This window comes from Mytilus edulis, chromosome 7 (genome assembly GCF_963676685.1).
Source record: "Mytilus edulis chromosome 7, xbMytEdul2.2, whole genome shotgun sequence".
NCBI lineage: Eukaryota > Metazoa > Mollusca > Bivalvia > Mytilida > Mytilidae > Mytilus > Mytilus edulis.
In genome coordinates, this window is record NC_092350.1 from 44,457,174 (window position 1) to 44,485,173 (window position 28,000).

At 31.3% G+C, this 28,000-nt stretch overlaps 1 protein-coding gene across 1 annotated transcript; it reads left to right on the top strand.

Annotated features, from left to right (window-relative positions):
• Nucleotides 1-106: 106 nt before the first annotated feature.
• Nucleotides 107-27,751, top strand: LOC139481556 (BBSome complex member BBS2-like). Its single transcript, XM_071264973.1, has 22 exons — nucleotides 107-173; nucleotides 3,955-4,090; nucleotides 6,805-7,017; nucleotides 9,475-9,600; nucleotides 10,240-10,302; nucleotides 10,963-11,040; nucleotides 11,283-11,387; nucleotides 12,086-12,172; nucleotides 12,745-12,822; nucleotides 13,112-13,169; nucleotides 13,838-13,935; nucleotides 14,340-14,501; nucleotides 15,361-15,417; nucleotides 16,959-16,992; nucleotides 17,715-17,778; nucleotides 19,292-19,399; nucleotides 20,117-20,243; nucleotides 21,820-21,948; nucleotides 22,460-22,597; nucleotides 23,352-23,464; nucleotides 23,808-23,956; nucleotides 25,134-27,751. Exons 2-22 carry the CDS (start codon nucleotides 3,974-3,976, stop codon nucleotides 25,229-25,231), a joined length of 2,202 nt encoding a protein of 733 aa, XP_071121074.1. The 5' UTR covers nucleotides 107-173; nucleotides 3,955-3,973; the 3' UTR covers nucleotides 25,232-27,751.
• Nucleotides 27,752-28,000: the final 249 nt, after the last annotated feature.

A 28,000-nucleotide genomic window follows, 5' to 3' on the forward strand; every position in this document is an offset into this window, starting at 1 on the left:
CATTTGAATTCATTTTATCCATTATATTGAATGAAAGAAATAGTATGTTGGCTTTTTGTCGTTAAACTTCAATTGCATATCCAGATCGAAATAAAACTTTACTTCTGCTTCACTTCCGGTATGCGAATGTTTTCATTCGATACAAAAGTTCTGCAAGAATTTATTTATTTCTGGTAGTTTATCATAATGCAGTGGCGAACAGGATATTTTCATAAAGGGGGCTTGGAACTGACTGCATTAGAGGGGGCCAGCTTCAGTGATTCCCTAAATTAAATAGTCAACCAAATATTTCCTATAAAAAGCCTTAAAAGGCATCTATAAAAAGGGGGAGGCACCCTCTGTTCACTGTAATTCCGCCTCTGTAATGAAACCTATTCAACATTTTAACTCTTATATTTCAAATTCCATTTTATACAAATGTTGAAAAAATAGTGCCTGTATATGTCATTAAGGTTCATCATAACAAATAGTCAGAGATTACTCTGACGTCCAACCGCTGTTTTGCCAGACAAGCTGGGGCCGTGGGACGTCAGAGCTCGTCCCATATAAAAAAAGTGGATATTTGCCCACCCAAAATAGATGCGCTGCTTCGTCGCTTCTGGTGCCGACTGACGGCCTTGGAATTATATAAATCGGGCATCAATCTGTTCATTTTTCATTTATCTTTTCATTTATGTAAGTTTCACCTACCTGCCAACCTTTATATTTCCATATTTTAACAGTTTTCACAGAGACCCATCGATTTCTGCATTTTGCCTTTCATTTTCAAAGATTATCACGTGACCACGGGAAAACAGTGATGATTTATGCAAATGACCATAATGTAACACCTCGTTCATTTACGATGCAAGTTATCTAAATGTCCGAGAGCTTCCGATTGTTCTCGTGGTTGGAACTAAATGCTTAATACCGATCTCCTGTAAAGGAGGTGACAAATCGTGGTTGGCTACTAAATGTTAAACATCGATCTCCTACAAAATTTGCATATTTGAGTCTCGAGGCCACGAACTCTCTCGTAACTTGACGTCCATTTGAAAGTGAAAGTCAAAATGCAGAAATCGATGGGTCTCTGTGAAAACTGTTAAAATATGGAAAAATAAAGGTTGGCAGGTAGGTGAAACTTACATAAATGAAAAGATAAATGAAAAATGAACAGATTGATGCCTGATTTATATAATTCCAAGGCCGTCAGTCGGCACCAGAAGCGACGAAGCAGCGCATCTATTTTGGGTGGGCAAATATCCACTTTTTGATATGGGACGAGCTCTGACGTCCAACGGCCCCAGCTTGTCTGGCAAAACAGCCGTTGGACGTCAGAGTAATCTCGGACTACATAACAAATTGACAAATATGGCCGTATTTTCACCTCAAAAACTACTCTGTGTACAGACTTACCTGTGCTGTTTGGAAAGTTTTAATGCCTAGCCTCCACTAGATATATAAAAGTTAAATGCATTTTGTGTTTAAGAAAGATAAAATCTTTCTTGGTTTTTGATGGGCATTTTGTTCCTTTCTGCAGAAGCTGTAAAAATAAACAAACACCTGAATTACTTTGATACTGTCCACTCACTGACTCAGATAAACTCTTTAACTCACCTGTAGTTGTGAAGATAACTCTTGTCCATGTCAATTAAGGACAATCAAAACAATACAAACCAGTTTTTTTACCTGAGGGAGCATCTCATAGTTGTACCACAACTTAGTTAATTTTCACACCTTTTGCATGAAGGAAAAAAAATGCCCATCTAAATCCAAAAGAGATTTTATCTTTCTGAAACACAAAACGCATTAAACTTTATTATATCTAGTGGATGCCAGGCATTAAAACTTGTCCAACTTCACAGGTAAGTCTGTACTCAGAGTAATTTTTGGTATGAAAATACAGCCATATTTGTCTGTTTGTTATGATGAACCTTAAGCATCAATGTAAACATGGTAAAAAACAAATTATTTTTAGAAACACAAAATTATCTAGTCCTTAATAATTTTGTGTTTCTAAGAATAACTCTCTGTACCTCTTGTATACATAGAAAATAGGCAGTGTCTGCGCGTACCCGCATACGGGTACGAATAGACAAATTGCCATTCATAGGCTACGCGTACCCACATCCGGTTTTATAATAAAGTGCCATCATGGCCATCGGATCGAGAATGAAACGTGAAATATAAACGGAAATTATCGATAATATGGTCTTTTTGTAGAACGAGTGAAGAGTATGAAAAATAAGAATTTCAAATTGTATTTGTTAGATAATAATACATAATAAACATTGCAAATTAAATGCACACTGACGGAAAATGAAACTACAGTTCCTGTGAAAGAAAAATATGAAAAAAGAATAATACTATTATAGAATGTTAATGCAAATTTAAAGAATTAAATTTTACTGAATTTAAAAAATAACCATATGAGATTTTGAAAAAAAAATAATCTTTTAGTAAAATGTAAAACAGCAACTAAGTTTCAAGTCAGTTTAGGTGGACAGGACATTCCATTTGGAAAGTACTGAAAGTAGACATATATCCTTAAAATCATGAACGGTTTACAATAGAAAAACTAGAAGTATTCGACATAAAAAAATTAACTGGACAAATGTATGAAACACGGCAAATTCGATTTAAAACTACAATTTAAAATAAATGCTGGTATTTTATCATGTTTATGTACGTTGTAACTTATTTTGATGACAACTGTCCTTTGTGGTACATTTTTTTAGATGGACTTTGTAGTCTTTGTAACCTAATATTAGGCATTTTCCTGACGAAAATTTTGGAATGTTTTGCCTCTGTGAATACAGGAAAAATTCATTCTGTTAAACTTTTAACACTTTTTGTGTTTCCAGTTCTTCTTTCCTCTGTAGCTGCAATTGACTCCCAGATTTTCTTTTATACAATTGTATCATATTAATCGACTGATAGTGATAACTTTAAAATGTCTTCCCCACATCTGGGAACAGTATAACTAACTTAATATATATGTTCCTGCCCACATGTATATATCACTCTCTGCCGCAAGAATATTTATAAATTGAGAAAAACTGTTCACTTACAAATGAACCTATATATAAATATTTATAAAACTTCTGAGTAGTCTTAATCAATTTATTTACTAATTGCGACAAATTCCCTTTATATTTCACGTTTCATTCCCGACCTGATGCCATTTCATTATAAAACCGGATGTGGGTACGCGTAGCCTACGAACAGTAATTTGATTATTAGTACCCGCATGCGGGTATGCGCAGACACTGCCTAGAAAATATCTTTGCCTTGCAATGTCCTTTGACACATCTTTCTCAAATGGCTGTCCCAAGTTAAAGTTGGGATGGCACGCATACAAACCTGTTTAATAATTCCATACTTTGTGTTAGCCTGTAATTCTGATGTTGTTGTTCAGGTGTCAACTTATAATTGTTCCGCCTAACAGAAGTTCCAATGGAAACTTTGTTATAGACATTGTCATAATATCTATTCCTGTAGGAACAAATATTCTATACCATTTATTCTGCTAGGAACATGTACTGTAATATTTATTCCTGATGAAATATTAGTCTATTCCAGAATATATATATGTTTTGCTTTTGGAACTTATATTATGAAGGAACTTCTATTCCGTGACATTCAGGTTTTACATGTACATGTACTTCAGTAGCTGCTTATTTATTTGAATTTATCAAAATGTCTACTGTAAATTCAGAAATTATTGCGTGCATTTATTATTGCAATTTTGTCAGTCATTGTCAGTTTTGACTTAAATGCCATTTTGAGAAAAAAATCTATTTATTCCATATAAAATATTTCTAAATGCGAGTTTAAACTATTGCTTATACAACTCTATCGCATTTTTAGCAATAATAAAAACCTCACAATAATTTCTGAATTTACAGTAATTGTGATTTCACTTTTTTAATATACAAAACAGTAACTAATACATGTATCTTTCTCATTTTGCAGCAACCAATGAAAATTCATCATGTTGGTGCCAATATTTAATTTAAAAATTCACCACAAGGTGAATCCGCGGATGGTGACGGTTGGAAAATATGATGGTAAACACCCAGCATTAACATGTGCTACCACAGCAGGAAAGGTGAGATTTTCTATCTTACAAAACAAAAAGGGTTTTATTGTATGAGGGGTCAAGTGAGCTTTTCCCATCACTCTGCGTTCGTCGTCGTCCGTCGTTGTCCTTAACTTTTACAAAAATCTTCTTTCCTGAAACTACTGGGCCAAATTAAACCAAACTTGGCCACAATCATCATTGGGGTATCTAGTTTAAAAAATGTGTCCGGTGACCCGGCCAACCAACCAAGATGGCCACCATGTCTAAAAATAGAACATAGGGGTAAAATGCAGTTTTTGGCTTATAACTCAAAAACCAAAGCATTTAGAGCAAATCTGACATGGGGGGTAAAATTGTTTATCAGGTCAAGATCTATCTGCCCTGAAATTTTCAGATGAATCGGACAACCCGTTGTTGGGTTGCTGCCCCTGAATTGGTAATTTTAAGGAAATTTTGCTGTTTTTGGTTATTATCTTAAATATTATTATAGATAGAGATAAACTGTAAACAGCAATAATGTTCAGCAAAGTAAGATTTACAAATAAGTCCACGTGACTGAAATGGTCAGTTGACCCCTTTAGGAGTTATTGCCCTTTATAGTCAATTTTTAACCATTTTTCGTAAATCTTAGTTATCTTTTACAAAAATCTTCTCCTCTGAAAATACTGGGCCAAATTAATCCAAACTTGGCCACAATCATCTTTGGGGTATCTAGTTTAAAAAATGTGTCTGATGACCCGGCCATCAAATCAAGATGGCCCCCATGGCTAAAAATAGAACATAGGGGTAAAATGCAGTTTATGGCTTATAACTCAAAAACCAAAGCATTTAGAGCAAATCTGACCCAAGTAAAACTGTTTATCAGGTCAGGATCTATCAGCCCTGATATTTTCAGATGAATCAGACAACCCCTTGTTGGGTTGCTGCCCCTGAATTGGTAATTTTAAGGAAATTTTGCTGTTTTTGGTTATTATCTTAATATTATTATAGATAGAGATAAACTGTAAACAGCAATAATGTTCAGCAAAGTAAGATTTACAAATAAGTAGCTGTGACCGAAATGGTCAGTTGACCCCTTTAGGAGTTATTGCCCTTTATAGTCAATTTTTAACCATTTTTCGTAAATCTTAGTTATCTTTTACAAAACATGCAAAAATCTTCTCCTCTGAAACTACTGGGCCAAATTAATCCAAACTTGGGCACAATCATCTTTAGGGTAATTAGTTTAAAAAATGTGTCTGGTGACCCGGCCATCAAATCAAGATGGCCGCCACGGCTAAAAATAGAACATAGGGATAAAATGCAGTTTTTGGCTTATAACTCAAAAACCAAAGCATTTAGAGCAAATCTGACCATTGGTAAAATTGTTTATCAGGTCATGATCTATCTGCCCTGATATTTTCAGATGAATCGGACAACCTGTTGTTGGGTTGCTGCCCCTGAATCGGTAATTTTAAGGAAATTTTGCTGTTTTTGGTTATTATCTTGAATATTATTATAGATAGAGATAAACTGTAAATAGCAATAATGTTCAGCAAAGTAAGATTTACAAATAAGTCAACGTGACCGAAATGGTCAGTTGACCCCTTTAGGAGTTATTGCCCTTTATAGTCAATTTTTAACCATTTTTCGTAAATCTTAATTATCTTTTACAAAAATCTTCTCCTCTGAAACTTCTGGGCTATCTTAATCCAAACTTGGCCACAATCATCTTTGGGGTATTTAGTTTAAAAAATGTGTCCGGTGACCCGGCCATCAAATCAAGATGGCCGCCATGGCTAGAAATAGAGCATAGGGGTAAACGCAGTTTTTGGCTCAAAAACCAAAGCATTTAGAGCAAATCTGACATGGGATTAAATTTTTTATCAGGTCAAAATCTATCTGCCCTGAAATTTTAAGATGAATTGGACAACCCATTGTTGGATTGCTGCCCCTGAATCAGTAATTTTAAGGAAATTTTGCTGTTTTTGGTTATTATCTTGAATATTATTATAGATAGAGATAAACTGTAAACAGCAATAATGTTCAGCAAAGTAAGACCTAAAAATAAGGCAACATGACCAAAATGGTCAATTGACTCCCTAAGGAGTTATTGTCCTTTATAGTCAATTTTTAACAATTTTCATAAAATTTATAAATTATTATTAACATTTTCCACTGAAACTACTGGGCCAAGTTCATTATAGATAGAGATAATTGTAAGCAGCAAGACTGTTTAGTAAAGTAAGATGAACAAACACATCACCATCACCAAAACACAATTTTGTCATGAATCCATCTGCTTCCTTTGTTTAATATTCACATAGATTATGGTGAGCGACACAGGCTCTTTAGAGCCTCTAGTTACAAATGGTTACAAATACATTAATTGACTCAAAAGACTGTACAAATTAATTATGGTTAAATTTATAGAGCACCAGAATCAAATATTTTTATACTTTTGTTTGATTTTTACTTGCTAGTCTTCAGTCCACCGTACATGCCATAAAAAATGTCACATTTAATGTGGATTTGTAACAGTAAAATTTGAGATCAAGTTTTCAGCAATGTGGGATTATTTCTGGTATACATCAATAAGACAGCTAGTAAACAACACAAACAAATAAAAATATCATTTCGTAGACAGTGTGTGTTTTTTTCAAAGGTTACCAGTTTAATCTTAAGTTAACAATTTCAGTGAAAGTGATTTAGATAATAAATAAAGGTAATTGGTGTTAAACATAGTATAAATATTTTTTCAGGTATTGATTCATAGTCCACACACAAGAGGTCAGCGTGGAGGAAGAGTGGACACAACAAAAGACCAAGATATCAATTTATTAAATATAAATCAACAAGTATCATCAGTGTGTGCTGGATCACTAAATGGAAAGAATGATATACTGGCCATTGGAACACAAACAAATATACTGGCTTATGATGTCAATAATAATAGTGATTTGTTTTACAAGGATGTGAGTTCAATATTAACAAAAGTGATGTATTTTTGTGGGATATATTTTTTTTTTAAAGATTTTGTGGGTTATCAGGGTAAAGGTATACCAAGAAACTTAAATATATCCAACAAAGTAAAAAAATTCCTATAGGTCTATATGGAGACTATTAATTGGCTTATCCATGAAATCAAATATCCATGAAAATTGGTAGCCACCAAAATGGATAAATGAGGGTCTGGATGGGGGAGGGGGGTCTGTTATTCTGTAAACATTTAATTTTCACCCCTTTTTATTAGCTCACCTGGCCCGAAGGGCCAAGTGAGCTTTTCTCATCACTTGGCGTCCGTCGTCCGTCGTCGTCCGTCGTCGTCCGTCGTCGTTAACTTTTACAAAAATCTTCTCCTCTGAAACTACTGGGCCAAATCAAACCAAACTTGGCCACAATCATCATTGGGGTATCTAGTTTAAAAAATGTGTGGCGTGACCCGGTCAACCAACCAAGATGGCCGCCACGGCTAAAAATAGAACATAGGGGTAAAATGCAGTTTTTGGCTTATAACTCAAAAACCAAAGCATTTAGAGCAAATCTGACATGGGGTAAAAATGTTTATCAGGTCAAGATCTATCTGCCCTGAAATTTTCAGATGAATCGGTCAATCGGTTGTTGGGTTGCTGCCCCTGAATTGGTAATTTTGAAGAAATTTTGCTGTTTTTGGTTATTATCTTGAATATTATTATAGTTAGAGATAAACTGTAAACAGCAATAATGTTCAGCAAAGTAAGATCTACAAATAAGTCAACATGACCAAAATGGTCAGTTGACCCGTTTAGGAGTTATTGCCCTTTATAGTCAATTTTTAACCATTTTTCGTTAATTAAAGTAATCTTTTACAAAAATCTTCTCCTCTGAAACTACTTGGCCAAATTAATCCAAACTTGGCCACAATCATCTTTGGGGTATCTAGTTTAAAAAATGTGTGGCGTGACCTGGTCAACCAATCAAGATGGCCGCCACGGCTAAAAATAGAACAAAGGGGTAAAATGCAGTTTTTGGCTTATAACTCAAAAACCAAAGCATTTTGAGGAAATCTGACATGGGATAAAAATGTTTATCAGGTCAAGATCTATCTGCCCTAAAATTTTCAGATGAATCGGTCAATCGGTTGTTGGGTTGCTGCCCCTGAATTGGTAATTTTGAGGAAATTTTGCTGTTTTTGGTTATTATCTTGAATATTATTATAGATAGAGATAAACTGTAAACAGCAATAATGTTCAGCAAAGTAAGATCTACAAATAAGTCAACATGACCAAAATGGTCAGTTGACCCGTTTAGGAGTTATTGCCCTTTATAGTCAATTTTTAACCATTTTTCGTAAATTAAAGTAATCTTTTACAAAAATCTTCTCCTCTGAAACTACTTGGCCAAATTAATCCAAACTTGGCCACAATCATCTTTGGGGTATCTAGTTTAAAAAATGTGTGGCGTGACCTGGTCAACCAACCAAGATGGCCGCCACCGCTAAAAATAGAACATAGGGGTAAAATGCAGTTTTTGGCTTATAACTCAAAAACCAAAGCATTTTGAGGAAATCTGACAGGGGATAAAAATGTTTATCAGGTCAAGAACTATCTGCCCTGAAATTTTCAGATGAATCGGTCAATTGGTTGTTGGGTTGCTGCCCCTGAATTGGTAATTTTGAAGAAATTTTGCTGTTTTTGTTATTATCTTGAATATTATTATAGTTAGAGATAAACTGTAAACAGCAATAATGTTCAGCAAAGTAAGATCTACAAATAAGTCAACATGACCTAAATGGTCAATTGACCCCTTAAGGAGTTATTGCCCTTTATAGTCAATTTTTAACAATTTTCATTAATTTGGTAAATTTATGTAAATTTTTACCAAATATAGTTCTCTGTTACTAATGGGCAAAGTTCATGATAGATATAATTGTAAGAAGCAAAATCGTTCAGTAAAGTAAGAACTTCAAACACATCACCATCACCAAAATACAATTTTGTCATGAATCCATTTGTGTCCTTTGTTTAATATGCACATAGACCAAGGTGAGCGACACAGGCTCTTTAGAGCCTCTAGTTTCTCTAATCTTCAAAAAAATAACCCCTTTTTTCTCTAATCTTCCAAAAATTAACCCCTTTTTTCTTTAATCTTCATTTTTTTTGCCCGTTATTCTCTAATCTTCATTTTTGAAGGGCATTATTCTTTAATCATTTAACCCCATCCAAACCCTCATAAATACACAGTATGATATACTTGTGTCATCTTAATTTTAAAGCTCTTTGTCAAATTGTCATAGATTTTTTACACAGCTTACAGTGACTAGTTATTTAACAAGATTATTTTTTAAATACCAAAAAAATACCAGCATCACTAACTAATTATAAATTTTCATATACTTTTCTTTATACGCCATCATTTTGATTATAACCTTTGTCTTAAATTTTTTATTATAGTGTGCAGATGGAGCCAACTGTATTGTTATAGGAAAGTTAGGGACCATTATAGAACCAATGGTATTGATTGGTGGTAACTGTTCACTACAAGGATATAACCAGGATGGAAATGATATATTTTGGACAGTGAGTTTTTTCATTGACAATAGACTGTTTTAAGAAAAATATGAAATGCTTGTTAACATCAATTGGTTGCTATTTTATTAGCTTACATTTAGCATGTTTAGGATCATATTTATCCGCTACAATATATATGGTAAAATACCTTATTTTTGCAAATATTTTTTTCATGACTTTTAACAGAGAAAAAAATATGCAAATTTGAAAAAAAGAATCTTCTCTTATGGAGAGAAACATACACTCAGAAAGTTTTCTAAGGAACTTGCAATATTAAAATATTATTGCAAAATCACAAAATTAGTAGGTTTACAGTATTAAAATAGAATTAGTGTTGAAGATGAAGTTACATTGACCTTCATTATTTATTCTAACAGAAAAACAAACACAGTACAGTGACCTATAGTTGTAATTTCTGTGTCATTTTGATCTCATGTGGAGAGTTGTCTCATTGGCAATCATACCACATCTTCTTTTTTTTTTTATAATAAATGTAATGGTTAAAAAAGTCAATAAGAGGGTTGTTTATTTGGTATTTTTTTTATTAAAAATTTAGTGCAATTCAAATAAATTAAATGAGTTTCTTTCTGTAATATCTGTTTTTCATGTAATAATAATAATCTATATTTTTACATACTCTATTTACAGGTAACTGGAGACAATGTATGTTCCCTTGCTTTGGTGGATTTTAATGCACAAGGACAAAATCAGGTAATAATATTTATCGCTATTGTATGAAAATTCCTTTCTCAGCAGAGTCCAGTGTTATGAAAATTATCGCTAGAAACTAAGGGGGCACATGGCGTTGCTAATGAAATTGACATGAAATTGACAACGTCATAATAGGTAAAATAATGATAAACAGATTATCATCGGTCATCTCAACTCGATTTCTTGTCTCACTTTTGTCGTACTGGCTCAAGAAAGAAAATGAATCTTGTTAGAGATGATCAACGATTATCTATAATTATCTAGGATTACAAGTTTAAAAATGGAAATATTACATGAATATTATTATTAGGTCATTAATAGTATGTTCAGTTAGCATTTGTTCCAATTGAAAGTACCTGATAGAAATGGCAGACTTTTTATCATGAAAGACAAATATCAAATATAGTATAACAATCTTGGTTGAAAAATAAGTAATTTTCTTATCAAGAAAGATATGTTCTTATTTATAAAGTTTTTATTTGAAAAATACACTAATAAAACTGGTTAATACGTTATAATTGATAAGGTAGCTACATATGATTATCTCCCTTATTATACTTACTTCAATTCATTATTGAAGATTTTTGTATTTTAAGACAGTAAAAGTTTATTAGATTAGCAAGTTTTAGAGATACACATTTTATTTATTTCCTCTTGCAGCTTGTCGTTGGTTCTGAAGATTTTGATATAAGAGTTTTTAGAGAAGATGAAATTATTGCTGAAATGACAGAAACTGAGGTACTTACTCCTATATATGTGCTGATTTTGCTTTTTTTTCACAAAATCACAAATTTGTTCATCAAAATGTTACAATCAACAGTTTATTTACTAATTGAAAATAGTTTACTGGAATGTTGAAGTCTAAAATTACTTTAGTGATATATTATGACATTGAAGTTTTCAATTATAATCATATGATCTATAATTATGAAGTCACATAGAGGCTTTTAGTTATTGACTTTATAATTCTATGTTTTTAGGCCATTACATCTCTGTGTCCCATGATGGATTCCAGGTTTGGGTATGCTTTGGCTAATGGTACAGTAGGTGTTTATGATAGATCAGCTAGATACTGGAGGATTAAGGTTAGTTGTTTTAATGCAAAAGGGGAAGGATTTACATACAGTTGTTTCTAAACAAAATAAGTTAAGGAGGAAATGTGTTAATGTTATTTGTTATTAGGAGATTGATAGGTATAAGAAGATGTGGTACAAGTGTCAATGAGACAACTCTTCATTCAGGTCACAATTTGAAAAAGTAAACCAGTATAGGTCAAATAAAGGCTTTAAACACAGAGCCTATGCTAACACTGAACAACAATCTACAAAGTGAACCAAAAATGACTTGTGTAAAACTATTTAAACAGGAAAACAAACAGTCTAATCTATATAAAAAACGAGAAACACTTATGAACCACATCAGCAAACTACAACCACTCAGTCAGGTCAGTCAGAGGGTCCCCCATACAAAAATTTCTGGATCTGCCACTGATAGGTGCCAAAAAATGTAGCAGGTTTAAAGGTTTTAACTGGCTCCAACCTTCATCCTTACCTTAAATAGTTGTGTAACATTAAAACATAGAAAGAGACACTATTAAATAACTATGTATCATTTGTATGGCTATTTCTTGATCAATAAAGCATTTGTTTCTGTTTTATAAACTAAGGATTTTAAGATGTGACATATTTCTACCTTAATATTATTATTTTCAATTAATCTTGAAAATCCTTTAATTTCATTTTAAACATAGACATTTATGAATATTGAACCTTGTATATTTCAGTCTAAGAATCAAGCCCTGACTATCCACAGTTTTGATATAGATTCTGATGGTGTAGCAGAATTAATAACAGGATGGAGTAATGGAAAGGTACTTACTAATATATAAATAAGACAAATAAAGTAGTGTTTAAGGACAACTAGTATAAGAAGGATTTTTGGTGTATCTACCTCATCAACTTAAAGATATTGTCCAAAAAAAACATGATGAAAAGCTAGATACAAAATTTCTTGATTTTTTAATTTTATTTGTCTCATTAGATTGCCATAGAAAATAAATACAATTTTCACAAACATCGTCTTTGTATTAATATTATTAGCTGGAAAATGCATGATGAAAATTGGTAATAGTTTTTGAATAAAGACATTGTTAAGTATATTGTAACTAAGACATTACTCAAACTAGGTAGATAGATAAATAACTAGCAGACAAGATACCAGTAAATATTTTCAACTTATTTGTAGGCATGAGTAAAATGATGTAAGGGTTAAGATGCTAATGATAATGGTATAGCAATTTATTTCCAATGGGAAGTGCAATTCTTTATTCACATCCAGAAAAATATTAATTTACATTAAGGTGTTATAATAAAAATAGTTGAATTTCTGTTAGTTTTAGGTTGTATATTTATCTATTATTTTCTACTTTGTTTTTGTCTACAGATTGATGCTAGAAGTGACAGAACTGGGGAAGTTATATTCAAAGATAATTTTGCATCTGCTGTTGCTGGTATTGTACAGGTTTGTTTAAATTAACGATATTTAATGATAAGATATATTTCTTTTAATTCAATATGAATAATGGATGACATGAGACACAAATTACACAAAACCCAAAGAAATCTTGAGACCACCAAAATATAAGTACTGGTACAAATATCAAGATCTAAAGTGACCAGCCCCTAGATTAAAACTATCTTTGTTACATGTATTTTTCTATTAAGTCTTGCAAACTATGATTTAGAAATTAATTCCTGATCATGTCTATCACAATTCTGTTTGTTTTCAATGAAATATATATATATTTTAGGCTGAATACAGACTTGATGGAACTCAGCAGTTGTTGTGTGTTTCTACTGAAGGAGAGAGTAAGTCAGATTGACATTTAGAATAAATTTTAAATTAGAAAACTTATGATGTAAAAGGATATAATTAAAAGAAATATTTTGATCAGTGAATTTTGTGCATGTTTGTATATAAAAGGACTAATTTCATTGAGTAGATGTCTTCTTGAGACTGATCATTATTTTTATTCATCCTTGGTAAATTAATGGTGATCAACCAGTATCTTGTTCCTTTTGTGGTGTCAAATAACCTTATATACAGTTTGTTATTTAATTTTTTTTTAGATATGAATGATATTATATTGGAATGAGAAAAAAAATTAAAGTTCATAGTAGACATTTTCAATCATCATTTTTAAATGTTTAAGTTTTCTAAATCAATCTTCTATTTTATGCCCCACCTACAATAGTAGAGGGGCATTATGTTTTCTGGTCTGTTCGTCCCTCCATCTGTTCGTTCATTTGTCTGTCTGTCCTGCTTCAGGTTAAAGTTTTTGGTCAAGGTAGTTTTTGATGAAGTTGAAGTCTGAACAACTTGAAACTTAGTACACATGTTCCTTGTGATATTTTCTTTCTAATTTTAATGCCAATTAAGTTTTTATCGCAATTTCACAGTTCAGTGCACATAGAAAATGATAGCGCGAGTGGGTCATCTGTGTACTTTGGATACATTCTTGATTTTATTTTTACAGTAAAAGCATACAATCCAGCTCCAGCAGAAATGAGAGGGAATCTGATGGATGCCAACTTAGAGCAGGATACTATTCGAGAACTAAGTCTTAGAAAACAGGTTAGAGAAATTTTATTTTTTAATAATTTCATTCATCTTTTTCATGATACTATTATAATAGGTTTCTTGTTACTTAATGTCATGGTTAATTTCTATATAAGGACAGGACAGGAATCAAATTTTAAAAGTTAAAACATGAATTAAATCAGTATAAACATTTAGTTTCAATATATAAACTTATTGTTTACTTATGGCAAGATTGAACTGTGTTAATGAAAACTTCAAAGCTATGAGGTTTATAATTTGGTACACCATTTGTGCATTTTGTCTACATAAGACTCACCAGTGACATTCAAATCAATCTGCTGGAAGGCCAAATTAAAAACGAGGTTGAAATTTATTGAAAACAAATCCAAAAGCAAATCAAAGATTTATAATTTGAAGAATATTTATAATTATTGTAGAATTTACAAATGGAGCTGAAGAATTATGATGAGAATACAAAAGCAGGAGTTTTAGCCTTACAAATGCAACAAACAGCTGCTGCTAGTGGGAATAAGTTCTCAGCCGAGAAACCTTTCCCACCAGGTGGCGAGTTAGATCAACAAGCTATGGGAGTTATTCCAGTAAGTTGATTCAAAGAAACTTTAAATTATTGGTTGTGATCTTCACAGGCAAAGATGACCTTTTTGGAAGTGATACATGTAAAAGTATTATTTTTAGCCTTTAAATTATATCATTGAGTTGAATATATGAGACTTTTAGTAGTACTTAAGGATGTACTTAGGTGAGGTTTTGGAATAAGTGTCAAATGCTCGGACTTCTCGGTGTTTTTCATACGATACAATGTAAAAATATTTTGCCCCATAACACCTATTTATCTTTTAACATAAGACTTTATAATTCATAAAAGGTCATTTTACAAAATTTAAGCTGATTCTTGATTTTCTTTCTTTTGATTTGAGACCCAAATAATAGCGATGCAAAATTAAGGTAAAAGTCCGAGTCAGCCTTTTCCCGCCATATTTTATAAATCAAATATCTCGAAAAGGAGCTCCAAGACCTATCAATATTTATAGCTTAGTTTGATCCTTTTCCAATACTCTTCCAGCTTAAAGTATCAATTTTGAATTCTTGATTTATTTAATTTTACCTTAGATCACCTAAGTACATCCTTAATCTTTTAAAACTGATAATTGAAAGGATTTGAGTTGGATTTGCACTTTAAAGCAAATCCATTAAAATATAATAAATGTTAACCAATATATCAAAGTTGCAATACTGAATGGCTGTTATCAAAGTCTGCCAAATAGCTTAATTGCCTATAGAATATTTGTACTTTGCGCATGTTAAAATTTATATTTCGCCTATATCCATGCAATCCATGAAAGTTAGTTTCCCGCCAATAATGAATAAATTGGAGACATAATTGCTTAAGTCTTCTTTCAAATATATCATTCATTGCATTATTTTTTAACTTGACAGGCATCAACACAGTTACAGACAACACTCACAGTTAATCCCGGAGAAGAAGGCAAACCTGTAAGTTTTTCTTATATTGATGATAAATTATAACTATTGGTTTATTAAATTTAATGATATAGTTACTTGGTTATTTGTTAGTGTGAATCTGTTTCAAATGTGTAATTATGTATTCTAATGCAACAACGTTTGTAACATTCATTTTGATTGGATAACGTCATTTATTTACATGGCATCTATTGACAATTGATGCCATGGGACGTACGCGCAAGCGCAGATGGCATATGACAGATTTTAAATACATGTTATAACGTTGTTTTCTGTCAGTTTCATTAGAATGCAGATAACAATATTGTATTTTAAGCTCTGACGGCATCAATTGGGGATTTGATGGTCGCAAATGCCCGTTTACTGTCTCCGCTAATGTGTTGCCAGTAAACTTAATTTGCGACCATCAAATCCCCAATTGATGCCGTGGGAGCTTAAAATACAATACAGTTATCTCCTAAGTACTACTTGTTTTTTTTTGTTGATGAAAAAATATATGTATAATAGAGTTGGTAATAAACACATTCTATGGAAGAAAATGTGATAAAACATAAAGGAATAGGATGAAGGTATGGCATAAACATTTGTTTGGACAGAGAACATAGGTCAAGTGATATGTTATACACTTAAAGTTGTGTAGACACTTATTGCAAAAGTGAGTAGTGGGTCTCAAAAATGCAAACCCTTTAGATTGCATTAATATGCTCATAACTGGAGCTGAAGGTGTTGTTATGCCCCACCTATGATTTATGCCCCACCTGTGCGTCTGTTCGTCCGTTCGTTCGTTCGTCCGTTCCTCCATGCATTCATTCGCCCACTTCAGGTTAAAGTATTTGGTCAAGGTAGTTTTTGATGAAGCCAAATTGGACTTTTGACCCCAATTTCACGGTTCACTGAACATAGAAAATGAAAGTGGGAGTTTCAGGTTAAAGTTTTTGGTCAAGGTAGTTTTTGATGAAGCTAAAGTCCAATCAACTTGAAACTTAGTACACTTGTTGCTTATGATATGATCATTCTAATTTTTAAGCCAAATTAGACTTTTGACCCCAATTTCACGGTCCACTGAACATAGAAAATGAAAGTGGGAGTTTCAGGTTAAAGTTTTTGGTCAAGGTAGTTTTTGATGAAGTTGAAGACCAAACAACTTGAAACTTAGTACACATGTTCCCTATATGGTATGATCTTTCTAATTTTAATGCCAAATTAGATTTTTTACCTAATTTCATGGTCCATTGAACATGGAAAATGATAGTGCGAGTGGGGCAACCGTATACTTTGGACACATTCTTGTTTTTTAATGCCATACAAAGTTGAATTGCTGTCACATTGAAATGTATACACTGAAAATCAATCTTTTTTTATTTTATCAATATATCATGATATTACAAGTATATGTGAATTTGAGTTCATTATTTTTGCAATACTAACCTAATTACATTGGTCATTAATATACACAATAAAAAAAATCTCTCAATAATTTCTTAATTTATAGTATGAAATCTGTATGTATACAATGCTCATGTGTTCAGTTTTGTAACTCTCCTTTATTTCAGCCACATGTGGAGCTATTTGTTGGTACAACTAATGGTAAGTATGGATCATAGTCTGTACTTGTATCTACCTAGGGACAGTTGGTCTTCATTTAGAAAGAAAAAATACACACAAAAATCAAAGCAAATATAAAAAAAACTTGCAGATATCAAAGGAATTTGTTTACTTTGTCATTCATATAATTCAGTCAATTACAGGTTTTCAAACAGCAATGAACCAAAAATCATCTAATTTTATAAAAAGACAGTTCTTAGTTAACTTTCCTATGCTATTTAGTAGTATATGCTATTTATTTTGTCTTCTGGCCTTGCCGTCATAAAACTTTTGAGCACGATTTTTGAACTCAGACTCAGAAATCAACCAATCAAAATACTGGATTTGGTGTTTTGAGCACTATTTTTGTACTCCGAGTTCTGAGTAAAGTTTTATGACCAAGGACCCAGGGGTTTGATAGTTTCAAAAAATATTTTGTTAAAATGTGAATATTGGATTACAGAACTTTGACATTCTTTATGCTAAATTGAACTTTTTAAATTTTAGATTATACGGATTTGGTAATAACTTTGAAATGCTAGAATAAAAAGATGACTGATCTACTGTGTATTTTTGAAAGGAAGCAAAGAGAATGAAGATGGCTAGTTGGCAAAATTACTTTACAATTGTTTTTATACTGCACTACAGAAAATATTTGTCATATACAGATTTCAGTTACATATTTATGAAAAATTTCTATTTTAAGGATTTTTTTATTTTTTCAGATACAATTATTAGAACAGTATTATTATTTGCTGAAGGAATTTTTGATGGAGAAAGTCATGTTGTGTGAGTTTATGTAGAAGGTTTTTTTTTAATGATAAAGAAAAATAGCTTTACATTGAGATTTTCATTACTGAATATTGAATCAATCCAATAGTTTTATCAACACTTAGAATAATATGTATAATCAGTCACTTGGACAGGAAGGCCTAATAAGAGAACAATACTGTTAAAAGATATTATAAGATGTGGTATGAGTGAATTATACATTTACTCTAGGGGGAATTTCTTTTGCAACTGTCCCTTTCAAAGTCTGCTATTTTGTTTTTTCTCTCTTTTTTGCAATTACTGATTTCAGTATTTTGTTGAGTACATTAAAAACTTTATTTTAAAATAATAAAAATTCAAATGAAAATACGTGCAAATATATTACTAAAAACAAAACTGAGAAAAGGGGATGTCTTAAAACAAAATGATTTGATTACAGTAATAGCAACACATTTTCCTTTTGATAACTTGAACTAATTGGTGTAAAAGAAATGATAATTTTCACAATTCTTGAAAATGACACTTAAAATAAACTAGAATTGGTCAATACAGTGGTAAATGTGTTTTTTATAACCCCGCCATGGCGGTTGGGGTATTAAGTTTTACCCTTGTCCGTCTATAAGTATGTTGTCTATTCATATGTCCCAAAGTTGGTTTCCATTCTCTAACTTTAGTTTGCCTCAATTAAAGGTTATGAAACTTATACACAATACTTCTTACCACAAAACACAGATCAAGTTGGAACTTTGGTGGCATCACTCTAACTGTTCTGAGTTATGCCCCTTTAAAATTTAAAGAAATGCTGATTATTTTGTTTCCGTTTTCTAACTTAAGTTTGCCTCAACCAAATGCTATGAAACTTTTACACAATGCTTATTACCACAAAATACAGATCAAATTTGAATTTTGGGGGCTTAACTTTAACCATTCTAGAGAAATGCCCTTTCACAAATAAAAAAAATCAGCTTTTCGTTTCCATTCTCTAACTTACGTTTGCCTCAACCAAATGCTATGAAACTCTTACACAATTAATGCTTATTACCTCAAAATACAGATCAAGTTTGAATTTGGGGAAGTCATTAAATTTTCTAGAATTATGCCCCTTTGCAAATGGAGAATTTGCTGATTTTTTTGTGTCCGTTTTCTTAAGTTTTAAGTTTTGCATCAACCAAATTCTATGAAACTTATACACGATACTTTTTACCACAAAACTCAGATTAAGTACAAATTTGGAAAGGTCACTTTTACTATTCTTCAGTTATGTCCCTTTATAACTTTACATGATATGCAATTGCATTATCTGTGTCTTATGGGCACATTCCCCATTTATTTAACCGGAGATGTTGAATAAAAAAAATTGACCGCAAAACTGTCAAATCAACTCTGCGATATTCTGAAATATTTCATTACATGATATAACTTAAGATTCTTCTCTGATTTTTGCCTACTTACTTGATTCTTTGAAAAAACGATGTAAATCAAATTTAAAAGTAGTAATTCTACAATTAATATCAAATGTATTTACTTTCAGACATCCACACCCCAGTATATTATCCAACTGTTTAAAATGTCCTATAGTACCACCTAAAGATTTACCTGTAGATCTACATATAAAAGCATTTGTGGGTTATAAATCCAGGTAAGTGTATTATATGTATAGAAAGAATATGTGGTATCATTGCCAATGAGACAACTCTCCACAACAGACCAAATGGCACAGAAATTCAAACAACTAAATGGTCACACATGTGCATGATATGACATCTGAAAACAATATATCTCTCAATCTGAATTAAAGTATGAAATTTGAAAAAATACATTATGATTGCTAATGAGTCCCCAAATAACAAGGATTAAAGCAGCTACAGGTCACTGTATGGTCTTCATAATGTATAGACAGCTATAGAAGAAGCTAACATGACAAAAATGGTAAACAATTTAAAAAAAAAAGCCTGATTAATAACAAAACAATAAGCTAAAAACAAATATTGTACAGACAGCAACCACCAACAACCACTGTGTTGGTCATGAGAATACGTTTGGGAAACAATTGTCCATCTTTATTTTTACATCCTGTTTAGTTTCTTGATTGTCCTTAAACTAAATGTGGTAAACACTCTGTATTATCTTCAGGGAGATTACAGTATGCTCCCTTTATATTTAAATTATTTTCCCAATTTTGTGAGCACTGCTCCTAAATTAGTGTGAATTTTAATAACAATTCATACAATAAGTTTTCTATTGTATTTCAAATATTCAACATAATTCAGTAGAATGATATTAAGTAACATGTTTGTTCTATATATGTTTTATGCTCTGTATAATGTATATCAATTGTCCTCTACTACTTTTTCAGTGGACAATACCATGTATTTGAATTGACACGACAGTTGCCAAGATTTTCTATGTATGCTTTATGTAAACCTGACATTCCAGAACCTAAGAGTTCAGTCACATATCAAGTCAATGATAGAGTTCAAAGGGTATGTGTATTTGCCACCTTAGGTCAAAATAAAATTGAGAAAGGAAATGGTGAATATGTCAAAGCGACAACCACCCGACCATAGAGCAAACAACAGCCGAAGGCAACCAATGGGTCTTCAATGTAGCGAGGATTCCCGCACCCGTAGGTGTCCTTCAGCTGGCCCCTAAAATATGCATAATAGTACAGTGATAATGGACGTCATACTAAACTCCGAATTATACACAAGAAACTAAAATTTAAAATCATACAAGACTAACAAAGGCCAGAGGCTCCTGACTTGGGACAGGCGCAAAATTGCGGCGGGGTTAAACATGTTTATGAGATCTCAACCCTCCCCCTATACCTCTAGCCAATGTAGAAAAGTAAAAAGAATAACAATACGCACATTAAAATTCAGTTCAAGAGAAGTCCGAGTCTGATGTCAAAAGATGTAACAAAAGAAAATAAATAAAATGACAATAATACATAAATAACAACAGACTACTAGCAGTTAACTGACAAGCCAGCTCCAGACCTCAATTAAACTGATTGAAAGATTATGTCTTCATCATATGAATATCAGGTACAATCCCTCCCGTTAGGGGTTTAGTATCATACTATCATAAAATATATGAGAAGAACATAACCCGTGTCATGCCAACAACTGTTTTTTTAGAAATAAATGTGTTTAGTTCCGATGCAAAGACCCTATCAGTGAATCAATGTTAAAGCCAAAATATGCAATCTTTAATGACCTGACAACAGTATCGTAACTATATCCCCTTTTAATAAGTCTATTTAAAGGTTTTGTTAGTTTCTGAGGAGAATACTGACATTTTTGTGCTTTATAAAGAATATTTCCATAAAATTTTGGATGTGAAATACCTGAAAAAAAGTGTGTTTAGGGTGGGGGGTGTTTAACACTACCTTTTCTAAACTCTGTTGGTGTCTTTTTATAAGATTATAAGAGAAGATTTGAGATTAACGTATTCTATTTTATTCTATTTGTGAGAGAAAATAAAGTCAGTTGGTTTACTGCATGATTCTATCAGTTTTTTGTTTTTTTTAAGTTTTCAATTTATTAAATATTCATACAACAGTCATAACCAAAAGGTTCCAGAAAACAATCATATAAAACCTTACTTTTGTTTTTTTATTTTTTATTTCAAAATGAAATAAGAAGATGTGGCATAATTGCAAATGAGACAATTCTCCACCAGAGATCAAATGCAAGCTATCAAATAAAGGTTAAATATGAGCAAAACTCATACTGCATAGTAAGCTATAAAAAGCCCCTAAAATAACAAATGTAAAACAATTCAAATGAGAAAACTAATATGATATACAGCAACAAACAGCAGCAACTGAATTACAGGATTCTGACATGGGACAAGCACATACAGAATGTATGTTCTTTTATAGAATTTGACGTCTACCCTATGGTTAAAAAAGTTCAGTGTATAAATGTACAGAAAAAAATTAGTTCCTAATTATAATTAGTTACAAATCAAACACACCTGATCATGTTGTTCTTCAAGTACAGTTAAAATTTCAAATTTAACATTATCTCATGATTTAATAATTTGTTGTTATAGGTATTGTTATGGATAAACCAAAGTTTTCTCTTACAAGATGATATATCCTGTGAAGGGAATTTAAATGTAGCATTTATGTCATTACGAGGGTCAGGTCCTGTTATTATACAAATGGAGACTAGTGGTCAGGTAAGCTTATACAGAGGAGTATTTTTTTAACAGATCTAGAGCTAATTTAGATAAAAGCATATTTATAGGCCATTCAATTCTAAAACCTACTGTGGATTCATTATTATTCGTTGGATACCAATTTTCATGGGTTTCGTGGGTACAGGTGAACCACGATTTTAAATGTTCAACGAATAGCATATTTGCAATAGGCTTTGTATATAGAGATTGGCAAAACCACGAAATAAAATATCCACGAATATGCAAGTTATAAGCAATCCACGAAAATTGATACCCGCGAAAATAAATGAATCCACAGTATTCTATAAAAAAAAAATATTGCCAAAGCATATAATATTTTGAAAGCAGAACTAATTTCCTGGAGGAAGAGTTATAAGACTAGATGATAGATCATCAAAACTATGTATCAAATTGAGCATGGCAATGGTGAATGTCGCCGCCGACAGAATGTAGGATAGCTATGACACAAATGTGTGAGTACAAATATAGATATGATTTTCACTGTTTTCAGGTTGTAATCAAAACAGATGATATGGACATGGCAGGTGATGTATTACAAGCAATGGCTTCTTTTCTGAATATTGATGATTTACAGTCCACAGCAGATTTCCCAGAGGAAATGGAAAAACTTAGGGAATTGCTGGTCAAGGTATTGTTTATGTTTTATTGATAATTAAAAAAGTCAAAATCATATTCATTTACATTCACAGAAACAGCAACAAAACATTTGTAAATTCTTCATTACAACCATTCTCTAAACCAAATTAAGCTGACCAATTATACTTCACTCACTGAATTTTCTCTTTCTAATCCAAAAAGTGCTTTGATAATAATTGTTAAGTAATTCATAACTGAGGGAAAATATTGGAAATGATATTATTCAATTCAATGACAAGAGTTATAATCTGTCAAAGAAAACTTTTCTATGAATTAGTGAATATCATTATAAATTTTAGAAAAGATAAATGGTATGAAAAGATTGAAAAGGATTTGAAAGAAAGTGCCATAAAAACAGCAATGATTTAGTGTAATTGACTATGGAATACTGTAAACCAACTAATTTAGCGACTTTGCATGTAGAAAAAAAATGCAAATATAAATCATCGCAAAAATTTAAAATTAGATATTTTTTATCTAAGTCCACGAAGTTACTCTGAAAATCATGAAATTACTGCAAAGTGTGTCAGAAAGAGCTAAACTTAAAATAAAGTATCTGCCAAAATAAGTTGGTTTACAGTAGTGTTAAGTGTTCTTCAGGATGGATGTGGTCTCAATAAGAATACTTCAAATATTTGATGTATTTTTTATATACAGTACTCACTGTTACCAGCAATGTATTTTATCTCTGACCTAAATGTATGTATTGGTTTAATTTTGAAAAAAAAACATTGTTTTCTTTATAGGTTGATGAATTCCATGTAGTTCGACAAAAGTTAACAGCAGAAATGGCTGACCATTCTAATTTAATTAGAAGTATGGTGGTGAGAGCTGAAGATGCCAGACTTATGGGAGACATGTAAGGCTTAAGATTCAGTACAAGTACAAACTTTTACAAGAATGGCTAGGATATGTTCACATATTTATATGACTCCGCCTTTTGAAAATTTTGATTCTTCATACACACTAATTATTTGCTAACTTGAGTCAGGAATATTACTTTTCCATAGGACTTAGCTGGTTTTATCATTATCAATAAATGGTCAACACCTATTGTTGTATGACTACAGGGGAGTGAAATTACAAGATTTACTTTGCATGTGAAATATTGATTTAATATTAATTCATTGGAAATCATGGTATTACTTTGCAACTATAAATGTTTTTTAAAATACATGTAATATTCTTTTATATAATTTCAGGAAGAACATGCGTAAAGGATATTTAGAATTATACAATTTGAATAGAGACTTAATAAATGGATATAAAATTAGATGTAGTAACCATACAGAGTTATTAGCCTCACTTAAGATTGTTAATCAAATTATACAGAAATCTGGCAGGCTCAGAGGTATATTGAAATCTATGGTCTTTTATGGAAGCATGAAAATCATGCAGGTTTTGAATTTTAATATCTTTCTTTATTGTCCAAGCTTATTATTCAGTTTCAGAGATTGTTTTGCCATGTTGACCATATACAACAGAAATCTACCTCCCACTTTTGTCTCAAATCAAACTTATTGTGAAAAAGCAAATTTAAACAAAATATATTTGTAGCTTCTAAGTTTAACTTTCGATATGAAAAAGAAGATGTGGTATGGTTACCAAAGAGACAACACTTTTAAGGTTTCTAATTGGCATTTAACATGTTTATAAAATAATGATATTAATATCATGAATCTGATGAAGGTTAAAAATTAAATTGAACGGTAACATTATGTTATTAGGAAATTCACTAGTGCTTCGCCTTTCTCTAATTTAGTTTTCAAATAAAAAACTTTGTCTTTTATACTTAATTCTGTTATAAACAAGAAAACTTATTCTTTACAATAGAATTAGTTTTCTTTTGTTTTAATTGGTAGCTTTAGTTGATTATTGACCCTAAAAAAAGAAATTTTCCATAGGTGACCATGAGAAAAAAAAAATTGTGGGTCATGTTAACTTAAATTGAAATTTCTGATGGAAATCTAAAATGAAAGGAAGTGAAATTTTTAGGTAAACAGAACTACATTTAATGGATATAAATTAACAATTTGATACTGTCTTTTTTTACAGCAACAAATAATTGTTTACCCTTGGAAATGTAATATTTACCAATTCATTTACTGCAATTTTAAAGGATGTCTGTCCTTAAGAGAATTTACTATTCTTTCAATTTGAATTCAGAGATAATCTGAGATGTGACATAAAACCCAAATGAGAATATTTCTGATTATGCAGGCTTTAGATTTCTTTGTCCTATATTATTAAAGGGGTCTCGGTTGCTGAGTGGTCTAATCAGTTCATTAACTGTAATCACTAGCCACTGAGGTTGTGAGTTCAAACCTCTCTTGTGGGTGCACTAGACTCCAATCTTGATTGGCTCGAGATGAAATCAGATAAACATGACTCTTGCAAGAATATTATTTAATATTTGTATTGTTTTGGTTATAAAACTAGTTACTTGTTTAGGGTGCTTAGGAATGCATGCAACAATATGCTATGGTTAAATAAGAATGTATACTAATATTATTTCTATTTCTTTACAGTTGGTAAATACAAGACACAAGTGATATCAGCATGTAGACAAGCGATCAAAAGTAACAATGTCAGCTCACTTTTTAAAATTATAAAAACAGGTTCCTAGTGATATATCACAAAGTGTACAGTGAAAGTCATTTATATGAGATACTTAAAGAAAGACACATAAACAGTGCTAGTCAAAACAACTCTAATGGCACTGAAGATGCTTGGAGTGTACTAAAATCATCTTAGACAAAAACAAAATATTTTTTTAAGAATGGGTTACTGTGGATTCACTTATTTTCGTGGGTACCAATTTTCGTTGATTGAGGAAAAATTACATTTCCATGCAGATTTAATTTTGTGGTTTTGTTGAAGTCTCCATACAAGTCTATGGAAAATTTGTAATTAGTTGAGCATTTAAATTCATGGTTCACCTATACCAACAAAATCCAGGAAAATTGGTATCCAACGAAAATAATAATGTTTCAGGATTTTGACTATAATTCTAAATAAGTGTTTTATTAAGGGATACTATATAAAGTTCTTAAAAGATTTTTCAGGTACTGTAATTTCCAAATTATTGCTATGTTTTTATTAATGTGTAAAATGTGATGATAATTCAAACTTACATGTAGTGAATTTTCTTCATAAAAGTTTTGCAATCGCAATGATTAGATTTCACATTATTACAAATTGTCAATAATACCATCATAAATACATGTACACATACATATCAAAATGAAAATAAGGAGATGTGGAATGCATATATTTATTTATAAACTGACAGAAATGTATATCAAGGTTTTCAAAATTAAAATAATGAAAAGAAGTGCTATTTTTATATGATATACATGTAGTTACAAATTGCCTCTCAAAATGATATCCGTCCATTTTTTACATATACGTTGTGGTCAAACCACTCTGAAGGAACTACAGATTTAAGAAGACTTTTGTTTTTATGTTTCAATAAAATAAGAAAATGTGTATGTTTTGTTTGCAAATATTATGAGATTGTGTTTACCATTATTTAATTTATATTTTGTGTCAATAAACTAAAAAATTCATAAAAGTATTGATTGAACTTGTTACATATTTAGTATTAAGATGTTTTGCCTTACTCTTAATCATCCCATTTCTTATATGAAATCCTAGAATTAACCAAAATAATGCAGATATTATAGTTTGGTGCATCAAATTTTAAGCTTAGGATGTACTTAGCATGCTTAGGTGAAATTTAAGATAATCTAGTATTTAAAATTAATACTAAAAGTCAGAAGACCATTAATTAAGGAATATAATATGCTAAAAAAATCAATAGGTTATGGAGCTCCTTTTTGAGATATTAATGTTTGTTGAAATAGCGGGAAAAGACTGACTCAGACTTTTTCTTAATATTTGAATTGGTATGATTTGGGTCTCATCTGGAAAGAAAAAAAAATCTAGAATCTACTTTAATTTTGGTAAATGACCTTTTGTGTTCTTTCGAAGTCTTATATGAAAAGGAAAATGTGTGTTATGGGGCAAAAAAAGAGTCCGAACATTGACAACGTTCATAAACATGAATTTTTCAAAAACATGAGTACATATATATATATATACATTTGTACTTAATAGAAAAGGACTATTTAGTTAGTTTGGGGTGTTTAACATCTTGCACAACAACAAAAATCATGCTTTGAGTAGACACTAAGAATGGATTGATGAAAGTCCACCTAAATATCTTATTTGACCATGGGCTTTTTTATTTAAATATACCTGAGGGATGGGGCACACCTGTATTTCTCAAATTCCCACAAATAGAAAATAACATATGCCTAATATAGAAATTGGTTCACATAAAATGATATCACCCACCTTACTTAAAATCAAATTCCCAGCCCTTCCCCTTTTTCAGGAGGTAACTTGGAATTTGAAAGCCCTTAATTATTATCTGTGATAATTTATATGATTTCATTTGTATTTTATATGTACTTAAACATTTATATTTTATTTCTAATAATTGTGTTTAAGATATTGAAAGAAAATTTGTTTTTTTCATTATTTGTGTTTAGTTTGTTTCTTGTTAAATATTGTAAACATCAAAATATATATATTTGGTACAGCTGCTTTTGCTGTTATTAATCTCAGTTTGGGTTTTGAAAGACAAAGTGTGTTACAACTTAAAAAAAAAATAGAATAATCAGAAATATAAATATTTTTTTTTAAGTATAAACATGATAAAGGACAAAATCATCTTCAAGGTGTTTACCTTTTTAACCATCAAACAGGAATTTTAAATTTTGAAATATACTTAAAATTCCATTCTGTGTGCACCATCATGATCATCATGTAGAAATTAGAAGATAAAGAAAGATACGTTAAGGCCACATTTTTGGCTCCTTGAATTCAAAAAATCAAAAAGTGTTATAGACCACAAAACAACATTGTTTAGGTGTTGATAAAACAAGTTTGACAGTATTTATTATATAATTATAATTACAATGTGCAGCAAAAACTAACCATATTTATGGTTTGTTGTTAAGTCTGTTGCAGGTCTGTTGTTGATAATGGTAAAACAAACATATTTGTTACCTATATTTATAGATTCCTTTTATTATGGTCAGGAAGGTTGTATCTGAAATAAAAAAAATCATAAAACATCTCTTGTCTGTTATATAAAAAAAAGAAGATGTGGTATAACTGTCAGTGAGAAAGATATCCATCAGAAACCAAATGCTGTACTTGAGACCAACAATAGGTCCCTGAAAAGCCTTCAACAATGAGCAAAATCCATATCCTATTGAAAGCTTAGCTGTGTCCTGTAATGACCAAATGTAAAATAATTCAAGCAAGAAAACCAACAGCTTGATTTATGTACAAAACAAAAAAATATAAATGACAGCAACCAACC

Coding starts and splice junctions, on each gene's coding strand:
- LOC139481556 (XM_071264973.1), top strand. CDS start 3,974: ATGTTGGTGCCAATATTTAATTTAAAAATTCACCACAAGGTGAATCCG. Junction 13,170..13,837: donor TGTTTCTACTGAAGGAGAGA/GTAAGTCAGATT, acceptor TTATTTTTACAG/TAAAAGCATACAATCCAGCT. Junction 22,598..23,351: donor TTAGGGAATTGCTGGTCAAG/GTATTGTTTATG, acceptor TTTTCTTTATAG/GTTGATGAATTCCATGTAGT.